Consider the following 24,607-nt stretch of genomic DNA (forward strand, 5'->3'; position numbering starts at 1 on the left):
TTTTCTCTTATCTGTCAATCTGTCCATTTAAGTAGTCTCTGTTATGATAATATTATAAAATGTGACTCCCAAATTGCCTCCGAGTGGATGTCGTAGTTCAAGCCCAGCAACAAAGCACCATGAAGCCTTTCACTTGCTCCTCCCTCTCGTGGTGGGATGAAGAAGAGGAAAACATTACAAGGGTCTTGTAGGTCAAGATAAGGACAGGGAGGGATCACTCAAAAATTATGGTCATGGGCAAAACAGACTTGACTTGGGGTGAAAACCAAAATCCATTTAATCTGTTACCAATAAAAAAAATCCCAGCAAAATCAAAGTAGGATGATAAAACCAAAACCAGATCTTAGAAACACCTTCTCCCTGCCCCCTCCCCTCTTCCTAGACTTAGCTCTGCTCGTGATTTTTCTGCCTTACTCCCACTGGCAGTGCAGGAGGAAAGGGAGGGGGGGTTACAGTCAGTTCACCACAGATTGTCTGCTGCTCCTTCCTCCTCACAGAGGGAGAACTCATCACACTCTTTATTTGCTCTGGCATGTGGTCTCTCTCATGGGAGAAAGTCCCCCACAAACCATGGGCTGCAGCTTCTCACAAACTGCTCCAGCATGGATGTCTTCCATGGGCTGCAGTCCTTCAGAAACTGACTGCTCCCATGCAGGCTTCCCACAGAGTCACAGCCTCCTTTGGGTGCCATGACCTGCTCTGGCATGGAGTCCTCCATGGGCTGCAGGCAGATCTTGGCTTTGCTGTTAATCTCCATGGACCACAGGGGGGACAGTCTGCCATCTTACCACAGGCTGTATGGCAGTCTGTGCTCTGGTGTCCTCACTAACCTTAGTGTCTGCATGGTTGTTTCTCTCCTATCCCACTTTCTCTTCCTGCTGCAGATTTTCCCTTCTTAGTGATCCTAGAGGTGCCTGATTGCCACAGCCTGGGGCAGAGATGGGCCTGACTTGGAGCCAGGAGCTTTGAGCATCTTCATCACAGGGTTCACCACTGCAGCCTTTTCCACACTACCACAACACCCCATCACACAAACCCAATAGAGTGGGGAAAAAAACCCAGCATGTCTGCAAGTTCTGCAAATGGTACTTATGTGATTCTTTTTGCAGTTTCTCAGTGCATTTTGAGGAAACTGCCTTGTGAATGTAAGCTTTTCAGGGAAAGAGGACACAGGATGTCTTAAAAAAATTAGCAACTAAAAGAACAGTCACCACAAAGAATACCATAGCCAATGGACATGGTGGTGGGTGCTTTCTAGAAAACATTTTCCAGACAGAATTGTCTCTTTTTTATGTATACAGAAGTTCATATTCAACATGTCAAACTGATGGAGTACATAAACTTTTTCTATAATTACTGACCAATCTTGTGGTTGCATTGAACGAATATTTTCTATTTGACAGTCATAGTTCTACATAATCAGTCTAGAATAATGCCATAAAGAGGAATCACTGAACATATGCTTGAGGAGTGGGATCAGTGGCCCTTAGCTATCAGCTGGTAAATAAACCAAGCATTTAAAAGGTTTTAAATGTGTTCAATTTTTTTTGCTGCACCAAATGATGGTTCATAACCTGCTGTTATCTTTGCTGGAGTGAAGGCAGAAGCCGGATTAGCTTCCCGTGGGCATCTGCTCTGAGCACTGCCTCAGCCCATTATTGATGAGTGCAGAGCTGAAAATAGGATACATCCTTGGATATTTACAAGTTTCAAATGATACTGCTCTTTGAATTTAGTGTTCTGTAGTTGCGTATAAGGTTATGACCAGCATGGCTATTAAAGCATGGTGCTAGCCTCAGTAGCAGCAGAGGCTCTTTTCATCTTGAAGTAGAAGAGCTTTTTTTGGGAAGGGCCCTGTTAGTCTGCTTCCAAAAAGGTTCATTCAATGATGAAAAAGCCATAGTGCAAACCTTGGGGATCTAATAACTAAGCCATCAAGTAATAGTTTTAAAAAACCTCTTTTGGATCAATGCAACAAATGACAGAAAGAGGTACTGGATTTTTTAATTATAATGAAGAAACTTTTCTGTGTTTTCATGCTACTGGGAATGCCTGTTGGTTGCATTTGTTTTGTGTTTTGATAGTGAGTGTTTATATACTCCCTTCAAAATGTATTGTCTGATATAGCAAAGCAAACAAAGCAAAAAACTCAGTGGTGTGACCTCTTAAGTGCTGTGTTCCTATCCCCCCAAAAGATCATAACTAAGAATTAGGATATGAATTGATTTCTTGTTCAAGTGTGGACACACAAACACATTACTATAACTTTTCCACAAAATGATATGAAGGGAAAAACATTGAAACTTGCTAAAAATTTAGAAAAACTGTTTAATTTTATCTGAGACTACTGAGTTGTTGTGTACTGATCTTAATTGTACAGTTCATAGAATCACACAAGGGTTGAGGTTGGACTGGACTTCTGTTGATCATCTGCTCCATCTTCCCTGCTCAAGCACACCAATTGCTCAGGGCCACATCCCAATAGCAAATGACAGCCAGAATGGAACGTAGCTTTTTGTCTGGGAAAAATAATAGGAAAGTTATTCTTGTTGTAGATTGTTCTGTAATAGACTACAGATCTTATTCTGTTAACTATTTCTTATGAAGACCAAACATAACATAGTTAGAAAAAGTTGCAGAATTGCTAAATATTTTCAATCTTTATATTAAGAATTAATAATGGTTTTGCTGCTGCTCTATTTTAGGAAGATTGTGCAACTAAAATATTACAAAATATATGGCTAAAATTGTAGATTTAAAAAATATTTTGGCTATTACATTGAAAAACTGATAAAATTTATTCAACTGTTTTCTATTCACATGTGACAGTGAGGCTTAAGATATGTCATTGTAGAATAAAGTTCATTCTTGACGTAAGACTTTTGACCTTCTCAGTTTGTCGCACTTTGATTTTCCTGCAGATGTCTTTGTCATTGTTTTAACTTCAAACACACAAGTACTCATTAGGGATGAGAGGAATTTAAAAAAAAAAATGGAGCTTGGCATTATTATAGAAAAAAGAATTGGAAAATAATTCTTCAGATATTTATACACTTACGTTATTACATGTGAACCATCTAATTTTCTTTTCACTTTTCAAGGTAAACTTGATCTTTGCTCAAATAGACTTCATCACAAAACCTGATATTCTTTTTGCAGATTATGCAAACAACATTTGTATTGCATAAGAATGCATTTTCTTTATTTTGTGACACAAAATTATTATTTATGTGTTTAAACTGCCCAGAATTCAGAAGTACTGTGAAGCAGAATGGAAGATTTCATAGCTATGCCCTGGTATGGCTGACTGAAAATGTTCATATGGCCCATCAAGCACTTGCAGTATGTTACTGCCTGACAAATGGCTTCTTGTTTGTTAGATGGTCTAAAATGGTCATTCCTCAGCTTATATTTAATAACTCTGATACTGCCATTACTTTAAGTAAATGGCACGCCTTGATATATACCTTTCTGTCCTGTCAGGTGGCAAGTGTTTATACTATCTGTATAAATAATGAAGTAGTAGCATGCATATAGAAGGCTTTTCTAAAATTGGCTATTATTTGGGAAAATCTTGCATCATGAAAGTTGTAGAGTTACAAGCTATGTAAATATTTTTGAAGGTTTTTATTGTTTTTGATTCATTACTTAAAAGTAGCAAATGCATTTTTAAGTATTGACAGTGCACCTTGTATCAAAATGTATTAAGGCATACAAAGCCAAATTTAGGATGGTACAATTAACAAAACCATAATATGGCTGAGGTCAGAGATTGCTCTTGTCCTTACCTGAATCTGAGGGGTAGCTCCATGGCTGCGGCATTTCTGTGTGATACAAGAATAGAAAGATGGTAGTGGCAGGAGAGAGACTGCAGCTCCTTCACATCCTTTAAATGTTCCTGGGAGACTGCCTGACACTTTATCATATCATTCACAGTTTTGACATTCTAGGTTCATGCAGTAGGTAGATCTAAAAACTTTTTAGAAATTAGTAGAGCAGAAAGAACAATTCATGTAAAGGAAAAAGTATGTTTATTCAGTAAGTAGTATTAGAGGTAAAATATGCATTATAGCTCAATTTACAAAGGAAGTGAAGCTTCTGTGATTCTGTCTTGCAGGCAGAAAGGTGCAGGAAAATTCTGTGTTGTTTGTATTTGCTTGTACACCTGTCCCCTTTTGCCTGCTAGCTTTTGAACCTATTGTGTCATTTCAAAATAATGAATAGAGGAATAGTTATTATAGTGATGACCCAGTTCCTGTAAGTTTGGGGATTGTAGGTGTTAAGGATTTCATTGTGAACTTCTGTGTGAGCTCTACTACTCAGTAGATTACCTGTGGGAGAAAGACGTCACAAAATTTTTTAAGTACCTGGTGATTTCAGTTTCAATTTAATTTTTTAGTGTATTTGCTTGGCTGTTCCCATTTGCTTTTTTTACTATACAGTATTTCATGAAATGAATCTGGAGGCATTCATAGTGAATTTTGGTTTTCAACAGTCTCACTTGAATAGTTATCCCCTTCTGAAAGATTTACAAAAATTATGAGGAGCAGAGTTCCTCTCTGTAAATGTTAACTATACTTCTGGTACCAGGTGATCAAGAAGGAGTTTCCCTTCTGCCTTGTTACCCTGAGGTTTCTAAAGGTGCAGAGTTCCTTATAGTTCTACTCCAGCTGCTCCTTGTCTATTCTCAATAGGTCTTAGTTGGGCCAAGTAGCTTGTTTGATTTCTAATATATTACTTTATTAAATACAGTTATAATGAATTAATTTTATTTTTGCTATAAGTGTGAACAAATCATTAGGCTTTTTGAATAATTTTATCTCTTTAGAGGGAGGATACAGAAAGTAAGAAGGTGGACATGTGATTGATTTAGATGTCTCTTCAGTTTTTCTAGTTTTGAAACCGAAACATAACTTTTACACACTTATTGGGGGAAGTAATGTTGGGATAGAGCTTGTAACAGGTATAGCTGTATTCTTCATTTAGCGTATCTTCTATTGTAGTGACAGCTGCCAATCAGTGATACTGTAATAATCAAACTATAATAAAATAACTAATCCTGCTAAGTTGGGAAAAAAAACAAACCCACCACCAAATAAGGTGTATTTGCATATTTGCTTTGATTTTTCCATTACGCACATGGATTAGTATGCGTTCTCTTTATAAACTTGGAGATAATCTCCTAATACACAGTTCCTCCAGTAAATCTATCAAAATACAAAGTATGAACTAATGTTTTTAGCTCTAACATAGTCTGACTTTTTCCTAGTCATAAGCACGCTCTGAGACTGAAAAATGTGCAGACCTTAATTTTTGTAGACAATTACTGAAAACTTGCTGTGAACAAAAATGCATTTAACAAATTAATTTGATATGATACAACTGTCAAAACTTACTCAGATGTGCTCAGCTTGAATCTTGCTTGCTATCTGCACAAAAAGTAACTAACTCCATCTCCTTACCAGTTCATGGCTGGAAAGGATTTATTTATTAAAATCTTAATTTCTTTTAAGATCAAAAGAAATTAATCTCAGATTATAATATCTGAAAGACGATATTAGGAATATTATTTATTTTAATTCCCTCATATAAGTAAAATATAATAATGTCACTTGTGTAAATTATTATAATCTTGTATTGAATAAGTACCCTGTGTTTTTTAATTAAAAGTAGCATTTCATTAATCTTGGGACTTAAGCAATTATTGTTAATTCCTGCAATGTAAATATTGTCTTTGACTTTTATGTTTTTGAAAAAGCTTCCTAGCTTTTAGGTGAAACTTAGTTCCTACTTTATCTTGTGTAAAAGCTGATGAGAAAGAAAGATCAGGTGGTGCTGCAGCATCCATACACTGTAGTTGAATGCTGAGAGTTCTTTTAGGCTGTCTCATACTCTGTCAGCCCTCTTCTGAGCCCCAACATTCAAAAATGCTTGCATAATTGGGTACTGTTTTGCGACTTATTAATTGCTCTCTTGGGTATATAGTTGCATGTGAGCCAGATTGGCTACTTGCCCAGCTTGCATCACTGGCAGCTGTTTTGCTTGAGGCAGATGGCTTGTAAGAGAAGCACCCATAAATTAGGGCATTGCTACTTTTTTCAAACCATTCTGTGAGAGTGAACCTGATGAGATGACTTTTCAAAGTGGTTTTTGTACACTAAGCTAAACTTCTTTAAAAGTGTCTAAATAACACATCTTACAGTCAACTCTAGTTTTTTTAAGGCAGTACAGGTACTACAATGTAGTAAGCATGAAAATGTTAAATTACATTATGAACCATTGGTGATGTTTTCTATATGAAAGAAGGTTCTGAAAAAAGAATTCGTATCACAGAGGAAAGAGCCTTTATATAATGAGAGTAAGAGCATTTTTAAGGGCAGTAGCTAGAGAGGAAATGGAATTGTGTATGACAGGAAAACTTAACTGGTCTACTGAAGAAGTGTTTTAGACTTATTTGTGTGTAATTTTTTTATTCTGGACTTCGTGCTCTCAGCTCCCATGTAAAAGTTTAATTAGCTAGACTTCTAAAAATCTACTTGTAAGGAGTAATATGAGACCTGTGCAATTTCCTTCTAGTTAAAAATACTATTGTTGTGCTTCTCCATTCATATGTTCATTTTGTCGGTGTATACATACTACTGCTTTGGAGACTGGAAGATTTCTTGCATGAGCAGGATGCACACCCACCAACCTTGCCTGTGTGTCTCCACGTCAGCCTAAACAAAAATTCTCATTCTGCAATCATAATTTCTTAAAACTAGATATCAATTTTAAGATACAGCATTTTATTGTTTTTGCTGTCTGTTTATTCTTTTGTTCCTGTACTGCTTTGTTTTGTTAAAGCAAATTACTTTTGGACTTTCGTAGTTTGTGCCTCAAAGATTCTCTACTGTTGACCATGCCCGTGATGTTGCAGTGGGTTTTAAGAACCACTTTTACTATAGAGACCCTGCTTCCTGAAATTCATGCATTCTGTGTACGTCTTCACAATAAGGCAGACACTTGAGAAATGTGATACTGGATTTGGACTCCTACACCAGAAAGTAAAGGATAATTAGAGAAAACATCAATAGTTTTTTCCAGTGAAATCCTAAGCTTTCATGTCTGGTGGCAAGGTTTCTGAATCTAACTCAGGCCTAGTTAGGACATTCTATAAAGGAGGGAAAATTAGGCTCCAAAAAAGAATTTGTCTCTAACCAAATTTAGCTCAGAGAAAATACTTTTTCCTTCTTCCCTGGGGCAACAATCTGCTTTAGTTGAGCTGTGTCAGAGCTTTTGATCAATAACATTGACCCAAGCTGCTTTTGTATGTGGACTGCTGTTAAATCTCTGTATTTCTTTGTCTTCTTGCCTTAGTGTAAAGAAGTACATGGGAACAGCTCACTTGCTTAGAAACTGGCCACAGAACCAAAGCCTGTCTGCTTTTATCATGCTGTTATTTATAAATTGCTTTTCAGTTGTTGAAAATTTACATAGTTTAGCTTTTGTGGTTATTACAGGTGTCTGTTGATGCTATCTGCCCACAATGTTTTTCAATTCTCTTGAACTGCCAGATTTGTTTGGTTCATTTGTTTTTCCTGCCATCTACTTCCTACTGGCTGATCCCTGGGTCAGAATACCTGGTAATATGTGTGGCAATTAGCCTATGTCTTGCTGATCTAATTGCCCATATAGGTCAGCTGACTGTCCTTGGCAGAAAGAAATAAAAAAAGTTGGACAGGAGAGGAAAAAAGAAACACTATGTCAAGGCAAAAAAGATGACATAGAAGAAATTATTGTGTCTTTGCATATAGTTCAGGCAACATTCTGCCAATCTGTTTTTGCCTTTATAAGTTTAAGGTTGCCTGACTTTAATATTTTGTTTGAATCTTTTTATCTGTAAAGTGTGTTTATTTTCAGTAGCATCCATGACAGAAAAACTTATACATCAGTGATTTTTTATTTTCCCAGTCCCACTATAAATAAATATAAAATGTGGTTTTTTTCTGTCTGTATTTGAGTTGGACAAGTATTCTGTATCTACTTCCCACTACTTTTCAGGGGAATAAGATACTGGTTATGTTGGTTATTATATCCTTATTTCAAAACATTCTCACTTGAATATGAGAATCAAAGTAGTTTAACCTTACATAATGCTATTTGCAGTTGGGCAAAGAAAATGCTGTAGTGACAGACATGAAATCTAGCATGGTTGGAAAGAATAGACAATCTTCACTTGAAGATTTGCTCTTGTTCGCTTTCCCTATCATATGACCTTTTATTTAAGAGGACATGTACAGTTATGTTTAAAAGTTGTTCTTTTAGTTTATTTGATCCAGTACAGTGGAATGTGCTCATATGATTGTTGATGATTGAGCCTTCACCATCAATATTTTTTAAAAGCATTTATGTAGATAAAGCAGATCATAGACCTTTGTGTGACAATCTGAGCAGTCTGGAAAATGCATTTAAATTAATTAAATAAACCTTTGGAAAGAAAATAGAACAATAATTCAGAATCTCACCAGAATTTTTGTTGTTCCTTTATTGACCTATTATCTGCAGCTTGGTTCAGTTTTGTGTTTGTTACATGGAGATCTGTGTGATCACCTCCTTATTTGTCACTATTGAATGTTTCCAATTATATTGAGTTATCAACCTGATATTCACAATTTGACTGTGTAAGGAGAAAGGAAGCTGAGATGCATTAAATGAAAAAGTTCTGTAGCTTGCTTTTTCAAAGGATTTTCTGAGCATATGCAAGATGACATTTTACTGTGTTCCTTTATTTTGTTGTTATTTAGTTTACTGATGCTCTAGGATGACAGAGGTGACAATACCTTTCGTGCAATGATATATTTTAAGAAACTTTCATGATGTAATTAGATACTTTATATACCACTTTCTGTAGAGTTTGTGTATATAAATATATATAAAAACATGCATGTACATACATACCTATGTATATAAAAATAATAAAAATCCCAAAACAAAATGTAAGAGAGGCTTTCCAAGCTCTTTGATCTGTGTGGTATTTTAGTTATTGGTGGAGGAGGGCTTCATAGTTAGTGTGAATTCTTCAAAAGGAGCTAGCAACAGGACAAGGGGTAATGGGATGAAGCTGGAACACAAAAACTTCTACTTAAATATAAGAAAAAACTATTTCACTGTGAGGGTGACGGAGCAGTGGCACAGGCTGCCCAGAGGAGTTCCAGTGGAGTCTCCTTCCTTGGAGGTCTTCAAGACCTGCCTGGACATGTACCTATGCGACCTGATCTAGGTGAACCTGCTTCTGCAGTGGGGTTGCACTATATGGTCTCTAAAGGTCCCTTCCAACCTCTACCATTCTATGATTGTCATATTTGAGAGTTAATATAAGCAAATCTGGTAGATATTGAAACTGTATTTCTTTTAAAGGGAATGGTTGTGTCATCTGGAACTATCTGAAGGGAACAGGAGAGTTCTGCTGCCTTTGGGAGCATATTGGGTAGAAAAGAAGAAGCTTCCAGGCTGCAAGAGTGGAGGAAGCATGGGATTTATAGAAATGAGCTGGAAACCTCTAGTTCAGTGACTGATAAGATGAGAGGAACAGCTCCATAACCAGGCCTCAGAAAGAAACTTGCTAAGGGTAAAAAAGGATAGTACAGTTTGCTGCAACTAGCAAAATTGCTAGGATGAGTCCATTTTAATAATTACTCAATTTACATTAATTGGAGATGATGTCAAACTGGTCCACCTAGCCCAGGCTTTTTATCTTTATTAACAGTCAGTATTAGCATTTGTTTCAGAAGTGATTTTTTTTTTCCCCTCTAGGGTTCTAGTGTAATTTTGTAAAATTACAGTTTGGGTCATCCTTAGCTAGAGGATATGGGTATGTTTGGGCTGTGCTTAGTAGCTGTGAGTTGATCAGTCTCTGTGAACTTTTTAAGACCTTGTTTCTATTTTATTTCTGTGAAAAATGATTGCAATAATTTAATTATGTAGTGTGTGAGAAATACTTCATGGGCTTGTGAACAGTATTGATTAAGCATTTACCTTATTCAGAATACAGATAATTATAGAGTGTTGTTATAACCCCCTTTTTTATCACACTTGAGGCATCCCAGTTTGTGTAGCTTCTCACAGTAGAAGCGGCTTAGTATCCTTGATTTCCATTATTGGTGTGTCCTTTTCAATTTCTTTGATACTTGTGTATCTACATGCAGCAGTCAGTGGGTATAACACAGGTTTGTGCAGTGATGCTGTTTTTCCTGGAATGTTGTGGTGTTTCTTTCCTGCTGTTTGACATATTGGAGAACTGGGCTGATGCAAATGACTTAAAAATCTCTTTCCTGATTGCTATCAATGTAATATGAGCCCAGCATTCTATATAAATAGTTTAAAATTTATTTTTGTTCTCAGCATTTACTCATTAGTTAGTACTGAATTTCAGCAATGTCTTGTTACTTATTTGCTCATTATATTAACATCGGGAATTTTGTGCATGTTGACTGTTCAGATTTCTGTTGTCTTTTCAATTAATTTTGAGTGGATTGGTTAAGATAAATCCCAGCTTGAATCATCAAGCAAGTCTCTATTGGCAGGTTTTTTAAATTTTTTTGGTGAACTTTCTACTCTTACTCTTTACTTTGATTGTTTTAACACATTGCTAATCCGAGGTGAGCCATTCCTTTCTTCTCCATGATTTCTTCAGAAACATTAAAGGGAGACTGTGTCAAAGTTTTTTGGTGGTTTTTGATTGTTTGGGGTTTTTTTTTTAAATCAAAGTATGCTGGCTGACTAGTTCAGATTTAATGCTGTGTGAAGCCTGTTTGAAACCGTGTAGTAGATTCTTTAGATATCCACGTATGAAAATTGTACTGATTTTTGTCAATATTTTATTTAAATGGTGCATCTATAAATTAATTTCATGGGGTTTCTTACCCAACTCCACCCCAGTTTTAGTCCATTTCCTTTGGAAAAGAAAAAAAAGCTGATGTTATAGCTGGTGTTTTCTAGTCCTGTGGTACAAGACAAAACTTGTTATTGGTTATACCACACAGTACAGATTTTACTTCTTTGAAGGTTACTATAATAAAATCTTATCTTTCACATATTGGATCAGGCATGATCAAATATTTGATTATTTATTTTGGCCAGTCTATCTTCTAGTCTAGTTTGCATGTTCTTTACAAGGGTATTTGACTAATATATGCATTTTCAATGTCATAAGATAAATGATTCATTAAAAATAGAGAAAAAAAATCTAATTGCTACGTTTCAGTTTAAAGATTGTAATTAAATGCTATAAAAGATATTTGTTATATGCATTAGTTTTAGAATGAAAGCTGTAATTTCTGTAATGGAATTTGTTTTTTGTTGTTTAATCTTTGTTTTAAAGCATAAGGTGTATAGCTTTTAGTTAAAAAAAACAAAACTCAAAACTATGCAACTATGTGCCTTTTTTTGAAAATACTATGGGGAATTTTAAAATGGAATAGACAATCACAATAGTCTGATAGGTGTCGTGAAAGCTTTTCTGTTTGCCTCATTGGGACAGTATTTTTCTAGTCAGATATTGCTGGGAATCTTGGCATCCCATAGCTTTCTGTGGTTAGTGTTAGTTTTAAATTGTAGCTATTTTCCCCCTTTCTGCTTTAAAAAATAAAATCAAAACATATTCAAGCCCTATTAGATGCTAGTCAGGAGCTGAATTTGTCAATACAAACATAGAATTAGTCACAGATGAGTATAGACTTTGTTTTTATCAGGTTTATCTCATTAATAGCTATTTTGAAAATATAGTCTGAAAGAGATTCAGAGCAAACACATTAAAGGCTGTTAGAAAAAAATGAGAAATAAAAAAAATAGTAGTGTTCCTCAAGAAAAAGTTATTTTGCATGCATTTATAATATTTGATAGATTCATTTGTCTTGCTATGCTGCAATTTTGTTGTAAGTAATCCTTATTCTAAATGGCAAATGACATTCTCACTGCCAGTGTTGATATCTGCAGGCATAGATGTAACTTTCATTATTGTGAGGACTTTGCTAAAAATGTCTTACAGTTTAAAAGAACCATGCCAGTACTTTTCTGCTGGTTTAGAAAAGGCTGATGAGCTATTCTTATCACCTTACAGTCACTGGAAGATACTTGACCTGTCTTGACCTCCTTTCATATCAGTTTCTCTGAGTCGTAATACTAAAACAAAAAAGCAAAGAAATTGTATTAAGTGTGAATATTTTTAAGATCAGCTCAAACCAATACATCACAAGAATTTGTTGTTTGGCTTTCTTGTAGGGAAGAGGTATTAATTTTGCCCATCAAAATCATAGGAGAACCTTTCATAGAAATTGGAGTCACTTAGAGTGAGCACTAAGTCAATGTCCCTGTTTTTTCACAATTCTCTTTTGTGCCAGAATTTCGTATGCCTGTATGCAGAAACCTTTGCAATACCAATGTTGGATGTAGCTGTAACTTGTGCTCAATGAACAGAGTAGCAAAGTGGCTTAGAGTAAGTCAAAACACTGGCATGATATGGATATGATTTACCATTACCTTTGTGTATGGCAGATTATACAGTGATGTGTGGGAGAGTCCTGTGATATTTTGAGCAGCTGATTGGAACATAATTTATGAACATTTATGTGAGGTGAGTGGTTGGAATCAATGACCTTAAAGGTCTTTTCCAATCATAACAATTCTATGAAAAGGCCAATGAAGAAAAGGACCTGGATTTTTGGAGATGCTGTGGGATGAAGATACTTTATCTTTTCTGGAAATGTACCTTTAGTTAACATATTATCAGAATGTGAAATTCTGCTTGCATTTACATAAAGTGAATGAGTTTCTGGAGAATGTGCTACTAAACTTTTTAAAAACCATTGGTTCACAGTAACTTCTGGTGTTTTAGGGTGTTGGGGATTCTTTTTCCCTCTTTTAACTGAAATCTGAGTTTGTTCATCCCTCAATCTTTCAATAGAGAAGTTCATGAGATTAGCAGCTGTTAACAACTACTACGAAAGGTGTCTGACTGCCTACTGTCTTCCTAGACAGATGAGTGTATCCTCAACAATGTACATCTCCCCAAGTATTTTTTGTTTTAATCTGGTCATCATCTAATGTTGAAAGTGGGAAGCCATTATTGTTCTTTCTTTTTCATTTAGAACAGCCTCACAACATTACTACATGGAAAAAAAAAATAATGGCCTTTCAAATCTGCTGTTGTTTGAGTCTTGTTTCATCTGCTTATGAAGCTGCCAAATAAAGCATATTGAACATGAATACATTAGAGGAAAGTAAACTGACACTTTCTGTAGGACACAGCAATTTGCATTTCCTTGTTTTTCTCTGTTTGTGACAGCAATCTGTGTTACATTCTTCAGAGTTTCCATATTTTTTCCCCCAAGAGATCTCATCTTGTATGTCCTGGCACTTCAACCATAAACTTGTCCATTAAGCTATTTTTAAAATATTGATTTAATTTTTGCTAATACAATTGCTTTTTTAAACCAGAGTCGTAATTATACTCTCTGATCTGTTTTTAAATTACTGCTTTTAATTCTTTAGCTTGAGCAACTGAGAAATTAGTTAGTTCAATCCTTCTATATCGCTTCCAACCTCAGCACTGCAGCCATTTTTGCTTCCCTTTGTAACATAATATCTTCTTTGGCTTCTTGGACAATCTTTTCCAGTTTACTTCCCTAACTTCATGGGTCATCATAAAGTTATTGGAAGAAAACAACACTGATTTATGTAAAGCTCTTACCTTGTGGCAATTTTGTAAATAAAAATCCTCAAGACAACAATTAGTACAATCACATAGAAAAGTGGCAGTGTTTAGTGAATTAGAGGTTTTGTTACTGTGAAGATGCTGTGTCTCTGAATGAACTAGCCTGCGGGATTTGAAAATATAGCCTCATAGTCTGAAAAAAAAAAAAAAAAAAAGTGTCTTGTGCCTGAAGTTAGCTGGAGAAAAATGATAAGCTTTGGCAAAAATAGATCATTCAGTGGGTAGTCTGCGTGAAAGTGTTGTTGGTTGGTTGTTTCCTCACTGTACGAGTTTGGCATTGATAGATTCAGAATAAAATGGAATTTTGCATAATCTGTGTTTAATTGTGAAGTGCCTTTGTGTATATTAGATCTGTCAGAAATGTATGTGGATTCTGCAAAAATGACCAGAGAAATGCAAAGGTGTCAAATCTATTCACTTCTTTAATATCGTAAGGCATACAACTTATGGCTGCTTGAGCAGTGTTGCTGAGCCCTAAAGAATATTCTGAGAATTAGCACTACTTACTTAAGAATATTCTTGAGGTGGCTGCTGTTGTCAGTGGCAAAATATTGGACTAGATGATCATTTGATCAAATTAATTTGATGTGAACCATTGTCATATTCATGTTAATTTTTGGCTGAGAGTTGCACAGCTTGATTTTATGTTGCTTGTTTTAGAGGAGGAGTTGGGGAGAGAAATGTTAAGCATTTGTGTGAGATTGTAAAAAAGAAAGTTGTGATAAAAATATGTGAAAAATTCAGTATCTCTTTTTCTCCAGCTTAGTGCTGGACCCTCCCCCCCCCCCCGCTTGTGGTCACATTAAATAGTTTCTCTTTGCTGAAAATAAAAAGATCTAATATTCATTCCTATATCTCTAGTGTAATAGGTGGAAAAAATGCCACTTGATTAAAAACTTAAGCCAATAAAGGTAGGAAAAAGTTCATATTTACTAAGTGGTTTCAATTACTGCATTAAGAATGTATCAGCATACAGTAAAATGCTTCAGCATAAGATTTGTGCATATTCTTCTATTGCAGAAAGATAAAATTTGAAGTTGATCTGTCTCTTCCAACATGATACATTAACAGTGTGTCAACAGCAGTGTTTTACTATATCTAATTGTAAAATTGTAAACTAATACCAAGAGGTAAATGTGAAAAGGATGTTTTGGGAACAATTCCTAGATTTGGAGGTTTTTTTTTTTTTGTAAAATAAACACACCTTTAAAAATGGTTTTAGATTTTGGATGACAGTAAAAGAAGTACAGAGTGCCAAAACACCAAAGCAGTTGTACTGGATCAGAGCAGTAATCCACCTAGTGCTATTTCTTTTCTTTGATGGTGATTAGAACCACATGCTTTAAAGGAAAATGCTTATAATGGGCAATTAAAGGATCTGCACATAGCAGGCTTTTTTCCCCTCTGCCCTCCCCCGCCCTCTCCCCCCCTCCCTCCCCCAGTTGCCATAAATTACTGGTTGGTCTTTACTCTGACGTGCAAGTCTGACAAAACCTAGAAGGAACAGGAAATGACCTAAGTGTGGTTTTAGCATGTTTTTTTTTCACTACCTACATAAGAAGAAAAAAACCCCTCAACTTTCCCTTGATAGTCAAAACACCTTTTAGAACCGTTTTGAGACATTTGGAGGTCTTTAAAAAATACTAAAAGGAAGTTTAGAGCAAGCATATCAAGCAATAAAAAACCTGCAAGCTTTCTGTAGCAGACAAAGTAGAAGCAGACCTGCTGACACTCCTGGTTACAAAAGCAGAAGTAGCATGTCTTTTAAAAAACAAACACATGAAACAAACGCAAAAAGAAGAAACAAAACCCAATGAAACAAACAAAAAAATGTTTGTCCACCTACAGGGAGTAATATTAACTTTAAGAACAAGCCTGCTGAAGACTTATTTGAAACTTTGGCATAACATGGAGCATTTTTGCTCTATTTTTGTGTCTGTGCTGAAGACAGTTACTGAAAACAGTAACTAAACATGGGAAGACTCTAAAGCGACACGTTAAATTTTGCTTTGTGCAATTCTTCCTGTAGATTTGTATTTTCAGGGAAGATCAGAATATTGTGGAGTCTGGTGAAAACATGATGGTGGCCAGACACCTCTGTGTTCCAGTTTTGTTGTTCTATGTTCAGCCATATATGTTGCAGGTACTATTTAATTAATAGAATAGTATTTACTGAGGCAATTAATTAGAAGCAAGTCTCTTTCCATTGAAGGAAGGTGAACCTTCTTAAAAAAAGCGAAGGTAATGCATTTTATAAAAGAGTTCAGTGGAGTCAAGCTGAGTGTAGGGATAGGGTAATGACTGTTTCCTCAGTACATGTGTCCAACCCTCAGAACCAGGAGAACACACCTAGTTTCTATTCAAAGATTGTGGCTATCTGCAGACTTCACAACCCATTGGCCATTTTACAAGTGTACATAAATAAATTGTATAGAGTCAGGGAGTAGTAAATATTAGGATTAAAAAAATATCTTAGTGTTTTCCTGTCCCATTTCTTTTCATGGGAAGGTTTAGTGAGTGAAGAAAAATCATCATGACTCTAAATGCCTTAAGTATCATATTAAATGTCTTTCCAGGTGTTATATTTTGTCTTGATTACACTTATCTACGCAACTGGCTGTTATTTTGGCCTGCAAGATTTCACCACAGAATGTCTGTGCTCTCTAAATAATGTGACCTCTAGTTTGACAGTCATTCTGTGTTTGCATCACCATTATTCTCATACTGAGTACAACTTGACTAATTCATAATATCCCTTTTTTCAAAATCTACCTACACGGAGAGGGAAAAAATCCTAATAACCAAATGAAAGAAGACTTCTCGTATGTAAACTGCTGTATTTTTTCTATAGCTAAATCACATGGGTTTTAAAAGCTAAATGATTGTAAGTGGTTACAAAAGACTAATTTAGAAATAAAAGCAATTAATCTAGCATCAGTCTTGTTTGAAAGACCGTCATGAAAATCATGGATATGTCATGTAAACTTCATATTTCTCAATAAATTAGTTTCTTATCTGTTTGAAGAATTTTGCTTTTGAATGAGGTGATTTTTTCAGAGTTGATTTCTGAATCAAGTTGCTATGGTGTTGCTTTCATTGTTTACTTAATTCTATGCTTGGTTGCTATGGAAATACTTATTTATGGAACTAATGCCTAATGGTGTTAGATGCTACTAGGAATCCTTTATATTTGATCAATGAAAGACTTGGTCAGAAGTAGAAACTCGTTTTTCTACTAATTTTTTCCTCCATTAAAATTCTGAAGCATGGAATGTGAATGGGTGGTGGCAAACAGGACAAGTTTTCTTTTCTTAACAAGCATTAAAGTAGATGGTGAATCTCCTGAATAATATTGTCATTGAAACTAAAACTTCCCTAGGTTAGGAAATCAAACAGCCATGTTACAAATCTTAACACTGTGTATGGCCTCAGATGGTGTGCATGTTTCAGCTTCAGGTATGAAGCATATGAATTACTCACAGTCTGGTTTGAATTTTTTTTTTTTTTTAATTATTTCTAAGCTCTGAAACAGTTTTTTGTAGCCATGTATTTTAAATCTCTGCCTAAGCACGAATATTGTCATTAGTATAACCACACAAATACAAGTAATTCTTGAGTAGTGAAGGTGATATTTTATTAGTTAAATTGCTCTGAAAAGAAAATTACAGTTATCTGGCTGAATACAGTTTGAGTTGAGCATGATTTTTGTGTTTTTTAAAAATTTGTCCAGAAAGGCTTAGTATGATTTTATAGTAATTGTAGTGGTTTATAACTTGAGAAAAATAGTCTTTTATTATGCTTATACCTTTAGGAGTTTAAAATACTTCTCAAACATTGCTTTAGCCAAATGCAGTTATGTAATTCATACAAAGAAGATCCAAAAGATCTTCACACTCCATGGTATCAGCTTGCTCTGACAGATGCATCCATTACAGGCCCCGGAAATACTGGCTGTTGCAAGATAGGCAAGGAAACTTTTTATGTAGAAAAATCCTTAAAACCAAAGCAAAAACCCCTGAAGCTCTGCCAGTTTGCTTTAGCTGTCTTCTGTTTCTCATCTGTTATAGACTATAAGCTTCTCAGAAGAGCACTTCTTTAATTTTTTTTGTAAAAAATAAAATTGCTTGTACCTGTTGCTGTTTGAACAATAAGCTGTATTAGGGAAGGGCTTTATTACTTTTACCTTGTGTACTTTTTTTCTGATGTTGCAAACAATGTGTTCTTAAAGTTTTGGTAATTCTTGGATTGATATCCAACAATCAGGGCCTTTGTCTATTTGTTTTTTCTTTCTCTCCCCCTCGCCCCGATGGGATGGGTTACAAATGATGTCAGATAAGTTGATTCTAAAATTCTTGTATTCAAATTGCATGGCAATCCTCTGGAGTATATGGAAATACTGATTTCATTGTTTGTGAAAATATAAAACAAAGGGTAATATCTGATGCTTACTGTCAATTTTCCTGCCTATTTCCAGTAACTGACATATATTTAAAATCTCCCTAGACTTTGCTAAACATCCATATAACTGAATATAGCATTCGGTCTTCAGAATAGGAACTCTGGAGAACTTCTTGAGCTTTAACAACTGTTTTAGCCTTTAAAAAAAAAGTGTTTCCACTACTGTGAATTCCTTCTACTCTTAGCCTATTTTGAGTGACATGTTTTGGCTTGACTTAAACCCATCACTGGAGGTGAGTCTAATACTGCCTAAATCAGAAAAGATCACATATACTTCATATAGTCAGGCTGCTGATACAAGAACTTATCCTCGAAGCTGACTAGTATTTGGTATACATGGTTCTAGGGGCAGGGCTATGTATTTCTCACCTTTCAGATGTTCACCTGTAATAGCAGAGCCCACTGCAGTTTTATTAACAGGGTTGCTGCCAGGTATGTGGTTCCTGTGATGTTGTCAGTGACAATGGATGCTCAAAAGCCAAGGTATGTGAGTTGCTAAGCAGAAGTTTATGTTGTATTTTGGAACTTCCGTGGCTCGCGTCCCTCCTACATGAGGTGCTTCATGTTGGAGGAGGTGAGAAAGAAGGTTATGTGCAATAGATTGCAAAATCTTAGTATTACAGACTACAGATATTTTTGCAACAAGTCTTACAGTTGCAAAATCAAAATTGCTGTGGCTCTGCCTAAGACCTATTTTAAGGTCTGTTGGTCTGTTCACATTAAGTCAAAATAAACTGCATCCTTTACACTCGTGTTGTAAGTTTAATGCAACTCAGGGAATACTGTGTAATTTTTCTTGATAATCCATATTAATTAATTAAAGCTTTGACTGCCAAACTCTCAAGAAAAATGATGCCAAAAATGCCACTTTATTTACTTTTGCAAGGCATGGAGTGCAGCTAATTAAATGAAGTTTGATAGGTACTGAGAAACGGTAGTTTCCTTACAATGAGTTTCTGAATGGAGTATTAAGGAGTAAATTCTTCTCTAAACATGAAATTTTTGTAAAGAAGCCGAATTTATCGGCTGTTAACCTTTAAAACTCTCGCGCCCCTTGTTCCTCAAACCATTGCAGATGGTCTGTTCGGACGGACATAGGCTGCTGGTTTCTGGTCCTTTCTCCGAAGCGGCTCTGTGGTGGAGGTCGGCGGGACTGGAGCGCCACCGCGTGGTGCGCGGGAGCGGCCGAGCCAAGGCGACAGCCCCGCACCTTACCGGCCTCTAAGGACTACTGAGGATGTAACAAGTTGTGTTTACGATGGAAAATATTCATTGTATACTGATCTGCATCTTTTCCCTTGTGCTGAGTAGAAGAGATTGCTATTTAGTGCCTAAACTTTTCATCAACTCAATTTAATTACTTCAATGCATGGCACATGAAATGAGCCCTGAGAATTTCACAGCTGATACAGGCTGTAGTAGCCTGCTAGCTGCATTAGTATACTACACCTGTCTTAACTCCAGTGATACAACTTCTAATTAATAGTGATATTTAGTGAATTAAAGAAAAACAATCTGTTGGCAACTTACATGTAAACTTAAGTTCTTTTTATTTCAAAGCTGTTTCAGTTTCTTTGCTGTTAAATTGTATCTGTGAAGAAACTTAAATCTTCTGGTTTAAATGACAATAGAAAATTTTCAAGCATGAATCCAAGCTGTGAAATTTTTCATTTAAATAAAATTGTGTATTAGATAGCACCCTGCCATTTAAAATGTCAAACCGTTATTTGTGTTGGAAGTAGTTTTTGCACGAGCTGTACAGTTTACCTCATATATACTGGATGAGTATGGGACACAAGATATAGCAGTAACACTTTCCATTGAATATTTTCTGCCTCTGCAACTTTAAGCCTATTTCTTTACTCTGGCAAGGCCAAAGCCAAAAGGAGGATTTTGAACTTTTTTAGTTGTACACATTGCTTCCCAAAATTATAGTGGTATAGCTTATGTGAATGTGTGTACATACATGTATATAAAAACTCCCAGTGGCTTAAAGGATGAATAAAGGAGATTCCATCAGTGAAAGCACTTGCAGTTAAAGGTTTGGTGCAGAAATATTCCAGAGCTTAGCAAGAGTGTAGGTATCAAGATGTCATTTATGACAAATACATAAAATTATTTACCATACTATATTTTTAGAAGGAAAATAAAATATTAGAAGAGCTGGGAGAAGGGAAATCTCCTTTCTGTCCCCTAATGGAGGCTGCAGGATTGCAAGCAAGCTGACACAACTTCGTTGACTATTAGTATCAAAGGTTGTTAATACAACTTGCAAAACACACGTGGACATCTGATCTTTGCTGCTGGTTGAGTCAAAAGTCAGTGAAGCAGATTAACGCAGTGTCTATGTCTGAACTTAGGAGGATAGAATGAAGCCAAAAAGTTTATTTATGTTTGGTACAATAAATAAATGTCAATCTGGAAACAGAAAACAGAATGAGGATAACCAAAAAAAAAGCCAACATGCCCAGATGGACAACTCATTCTGCTTTGTTATAGAAGACAAATCCCTTTGTGTTTACAATGGTCACTTTAAAACCAAACGCGTCAGGCAAAATGAATATGGTTGGATAGTGTTGGTCATCTTAATGCTTAACACTGCCAGGCTGACATTCATCTTGTATGCTGATGAGATTATGTTAAAAAAAAAGGTTAATGAGAAGATGATAGCTAGATTAATCTCTTAAAGGTTTAGAGAGAGAGTTTTTCTTGTTTGTTTGTTTGTTTTAATTCTGGATTTATTTGCTTGCTTTACACCATATGACTGTCTTAGCATAACTCCCATATTAAGTACATGCTTAATGCTAGATCTCATGACTTTTCATAAGTATAAACATGGTTTAATGGTATCTCTATGAAGATAACAGAAGAGAAAAAGAGCCTTTAAGTGCCCGCCTGGGTACTGCTGACGCATCAGCCTGTGTTTCTTTATTGACACTTTCTGCCAACTTGGAACATTTGTGTTTTGTCCATGAAAAAGCTGTTAGTCTTCGTGAAACAAAACCAAACATAGTTCTCACCTGTAAAAATAATCAGAAAAAATTAAGAGGACTGCAGAATATGAACTAGCAAATGGAATATTGGCACTTCATTTGTACTCTGTAACTCTAGAAAAGAGGGGGAAAAAAGAGTGATCTTCATGTTTGTTTAATTTGTGGATGCATGTTTTGCAAATGAATTCATTTATCAGAGTATTTAGAACCTGTCAAGAAGTCATGAAAACTGAACTTTTTTGAAACAAAACAGACATCTGAATTTTATTTCATGTGTTTTTTTTGTTGTTGGTGGTGGTGGTATAGAAGAAAAATTAAGTGAGGGCTGTTGACGTACTTGAAGCTGATAGTATCTTCAGATTGTGTTGCTGGGGTTCTTTTGTGGGTTTTGTGAAGTTATTCAGAACACGTAGATTTGTAACCATATTCAAACAAAACCAAACAAAACTTCCTGCAAGAAAATGCTTTTAAAATTACATATTTTTAACCTGAGATATTGTGGAGCTTTTTGCCTTTTTTAAAAAATAATTGATGTTAATGTAGTGCTTTCTGAATTGTATTTACAAAATTGCTACTGTTTGGTTCTGAAAAGGAGAAAATGATAAAACATATATTTGCTTAATAGAGTCAGGAAAGCACTGTCACCACCTAATTTAGTTTACATGTTAAATGATTAATCTGGATTTTAACAATCCAGAAATATTGAAATAAGGCCATATAATTATTCTGTCATCACGATATCTCTGATGCATGCAATTTCTTCAAACTCTTCTTTAGGACAGTGAAAAAATGGCCTGAGTTACATGTAAAACCAGGAAGGGTGAAACATTTTATATTACATCACATAGTCAAGATTTAATCCATTCTTGTTTTTCAGATTTAGCATGTTCTCTGTTACTCTGCTTTTTTTTTCCTTTTTCTTTACAGATGATACTTTGGGATTGGGATTTGAAGCAATGGTACAAGCCCTATTATCAGGTCAGTGTATTATTAATCTAATTGTTCTTTTGTGAAATGTGAGTACAGAGTTCTCTGTAAGTTGTCAGTTTTCAGTTTTTTCTGTCATGTTCTGTTTACATAAGTTGTCCTAGTACATTCTAGCTCTACTTAGCAGAGGCTTGATATTTAGCAGTTCTGACCAAATTGACACCATTTTCTGTGGTGTTTGAGACCACTCTCAAACCTAAGATGAGATTGTTTTTTTGTTTCCTTATTTTAAAATATTCATTATCATAAAGTTAGGGAGTGATTCTCCAGCAGCATCACCAAACTCAGATCCACCAGGTTCTCACCTTTTCTCCTGATTTGTAATTTCTCCTGCTCTCTCACATCAGTGGTAGCATCTAATTAGCTATTTCTGTTCCTGTTCAGAGAATTATGTCAAATCATTTCTTTAACACAATTGTTACAATTTTTTTCAGTAAAATCTGGGTTAATAAAAGTAATGAGACTGGAAATCACATCGCTCTAAGGTGCTTGTAAGAGTTTGGCCATCAAAATTTCTATTGATGGTGTTGGAAGAGGCAGACTACTAAGTTTAATTCTGGGACAAAATTGAGACCAAAAAAATTATTTAAAAATTGAGATTAAAAAATATGCACCAGATTTTTATTTAAAATAGATAAAAAGAAAATGAAAGATAATGTGAAATTCTGAAATAGTTTTTAATTGCATGGAAAAAAACCCTACAGAAATTGGTGACTGAATGTGTTTCTACGTGTATGTTTTCTTTAAAAGGAAAATATCTTGCATTTTAAAAAAAAATTATATTTAAAAATTTCAGTGGATAAGGTACTTATTTAAAAGTGAAATATTTTGAGATCTTAATAGTTTTCAACATTTCCATCTATTCTAGAATGTTGGCAGTGGAAATGGAGTTGATCTTTCAGTACTAAATGAAGCTCGGAGCATTCTAACAGACCTCCTGACTGACCCATCCCTTTCACCACAAGTGATATCTTCACTTCAAAGCGTTAACAGTTTGATTGGTGCTTTCTCAGGCATGTGTAGGCCAAAGGCTAGTCCATTCACACCATTTCCTGGTTTCTTTCCTTGTCCTGAAGTAGAAGATCCTGCTGAAAAAGGAGATCGAAAGCTGTTCAAGGTCAACTTACTTCAATTTTCATTCGTGTGTGTGTTGCAATGTGAAAAAATTAAAATCAAGGATTCTGGACAGAATGCTTCTGTATGGACAGTAGCTTCTTTACTGAGTACCTATGAACTACGTTTAAGGTCAAAAGAGAACATCTGTGAAAACATATTGAATGAAATATAGATAGGTACCAAAATGCAAATTCAAGTGATTGATGGATAGACGAGTAAAAGCATTGGTCTGCACTGTGAACACATGATTCCTCAAAATAAACACAGGATTAAAAAAGCCTAAAAACAAATATAAAATGAAGATATTATATTCTTATGTCACAAATAGGGCTGTTCTTGATGCTCCCACATTCCTGTCAATGTATCTTTTTCATTGACCTTTTTTTCTCAAATAAATTTACTCTTGGGAACATCAAACTAGCCATCAGACAGAAGCAAATCAACTATTTGAAAGGAAAATTGATGATTGATGTAGTCCACTGACAGTGGAGTCCATTCTAGCCTGAGAGCACTACCACTGCATGACAGCATACAGAATACACTCTCCCAGCTCTCTTTCTGGTAGGACTGGTTAAGGATAGCTGCATGTTTCCATGGATGATATGGTGGTCTTATTCTGCCTGTCCAGTTGCAGCTTTCTAGCTGTGACTACAGCTTTGCAGCAAAGCAAACAGAATCAAGGTACATTCCATATCAAGGACTCAAAGCAGTCTTATTTTTAAGGGTAAGAGACTATATAGTCTTTTGTGTCAACATCGTTTAGTTTTTAAAAAATATTAATAGCTTTGCAAGTTAAGTATAATGTTTGTCCTCCTGATGAAGCTTAAAATTGCAAACTCATTATTTCTGACAGACTTTTGAAATGGTGGTTTCCAAGCGTCACCTGTCCTCACATATGACCCTGCAAACCTTACTCAATACTGCAAATATTGCTTTGGATTTTTTGTTTCAAATATTTTTTCAAACATTTTTTTCCTGGCATCTTTTTTGCTTTGCAAGGTCTGATGGCACACATCTATATTACAGAGAAGAACCTCCCCCTCTCCACTGAACAGCCATATCTAGGAATGAGTTAGCTAGTGAATTGTGGATTGAATGCAGAGACAGAGGATTGGGGATTTTTTTTTTTTTTTAAATTTGTTTGAAATTTGTTTGAAATGTAGTGTATAGGTTATCTGTGCACTAGGTGCAGACATGCCAGAGCTGACTTTGCAGTTTCATTTCAGTGATCCTATCCTTTCTGTTAGTTAGGTTCTAGTAGTTACCATTTAAACATGGATATACTTTTCTGGGGATATTTCAG

At 35.4% G+C, this 24,607-nt stretch overlaps 1 protein-coding gene across 1 annotated transcript in view; it reads left to right on the top strand.

Annotated features, from left to right (window-relative positions):
• Positions 1 to 24,607, top strand: part of PDE3B (phosphodiesterase 3B) — an 84,372-nt gene that overhangs the window by 40,643 nt on the left and 19,122 nt on the right. The window contains exons 2-3 of the mRNA XM_061999534.1: positions 22,129 to 22,179; positions 23,057 to 23,305. Coding sequence (XP_061855518.1) covers positions 22,129 to 22,179; positions 23,057 to 23,305 — 300 coding nt within the window. The remainder of the gene's footprint in view (positions 1 to 22,128; positions 22,180 to 23,056; positions 23,306 to 24,607) is intronic.

This window comes from Colius striatus, chromosome 7, assembly GCF_028858725.1.
Source record: "Colius striatus isolate bColStr4 chromosome 7, bColStr4.1.hap1, whole genome shotgun sequence".
NCBI classification, from domain to species: Eukaryota; Metazoa; Chordata; class Aves; order Coliiformes; family Coliidae; genus Colius; species Colius striatus.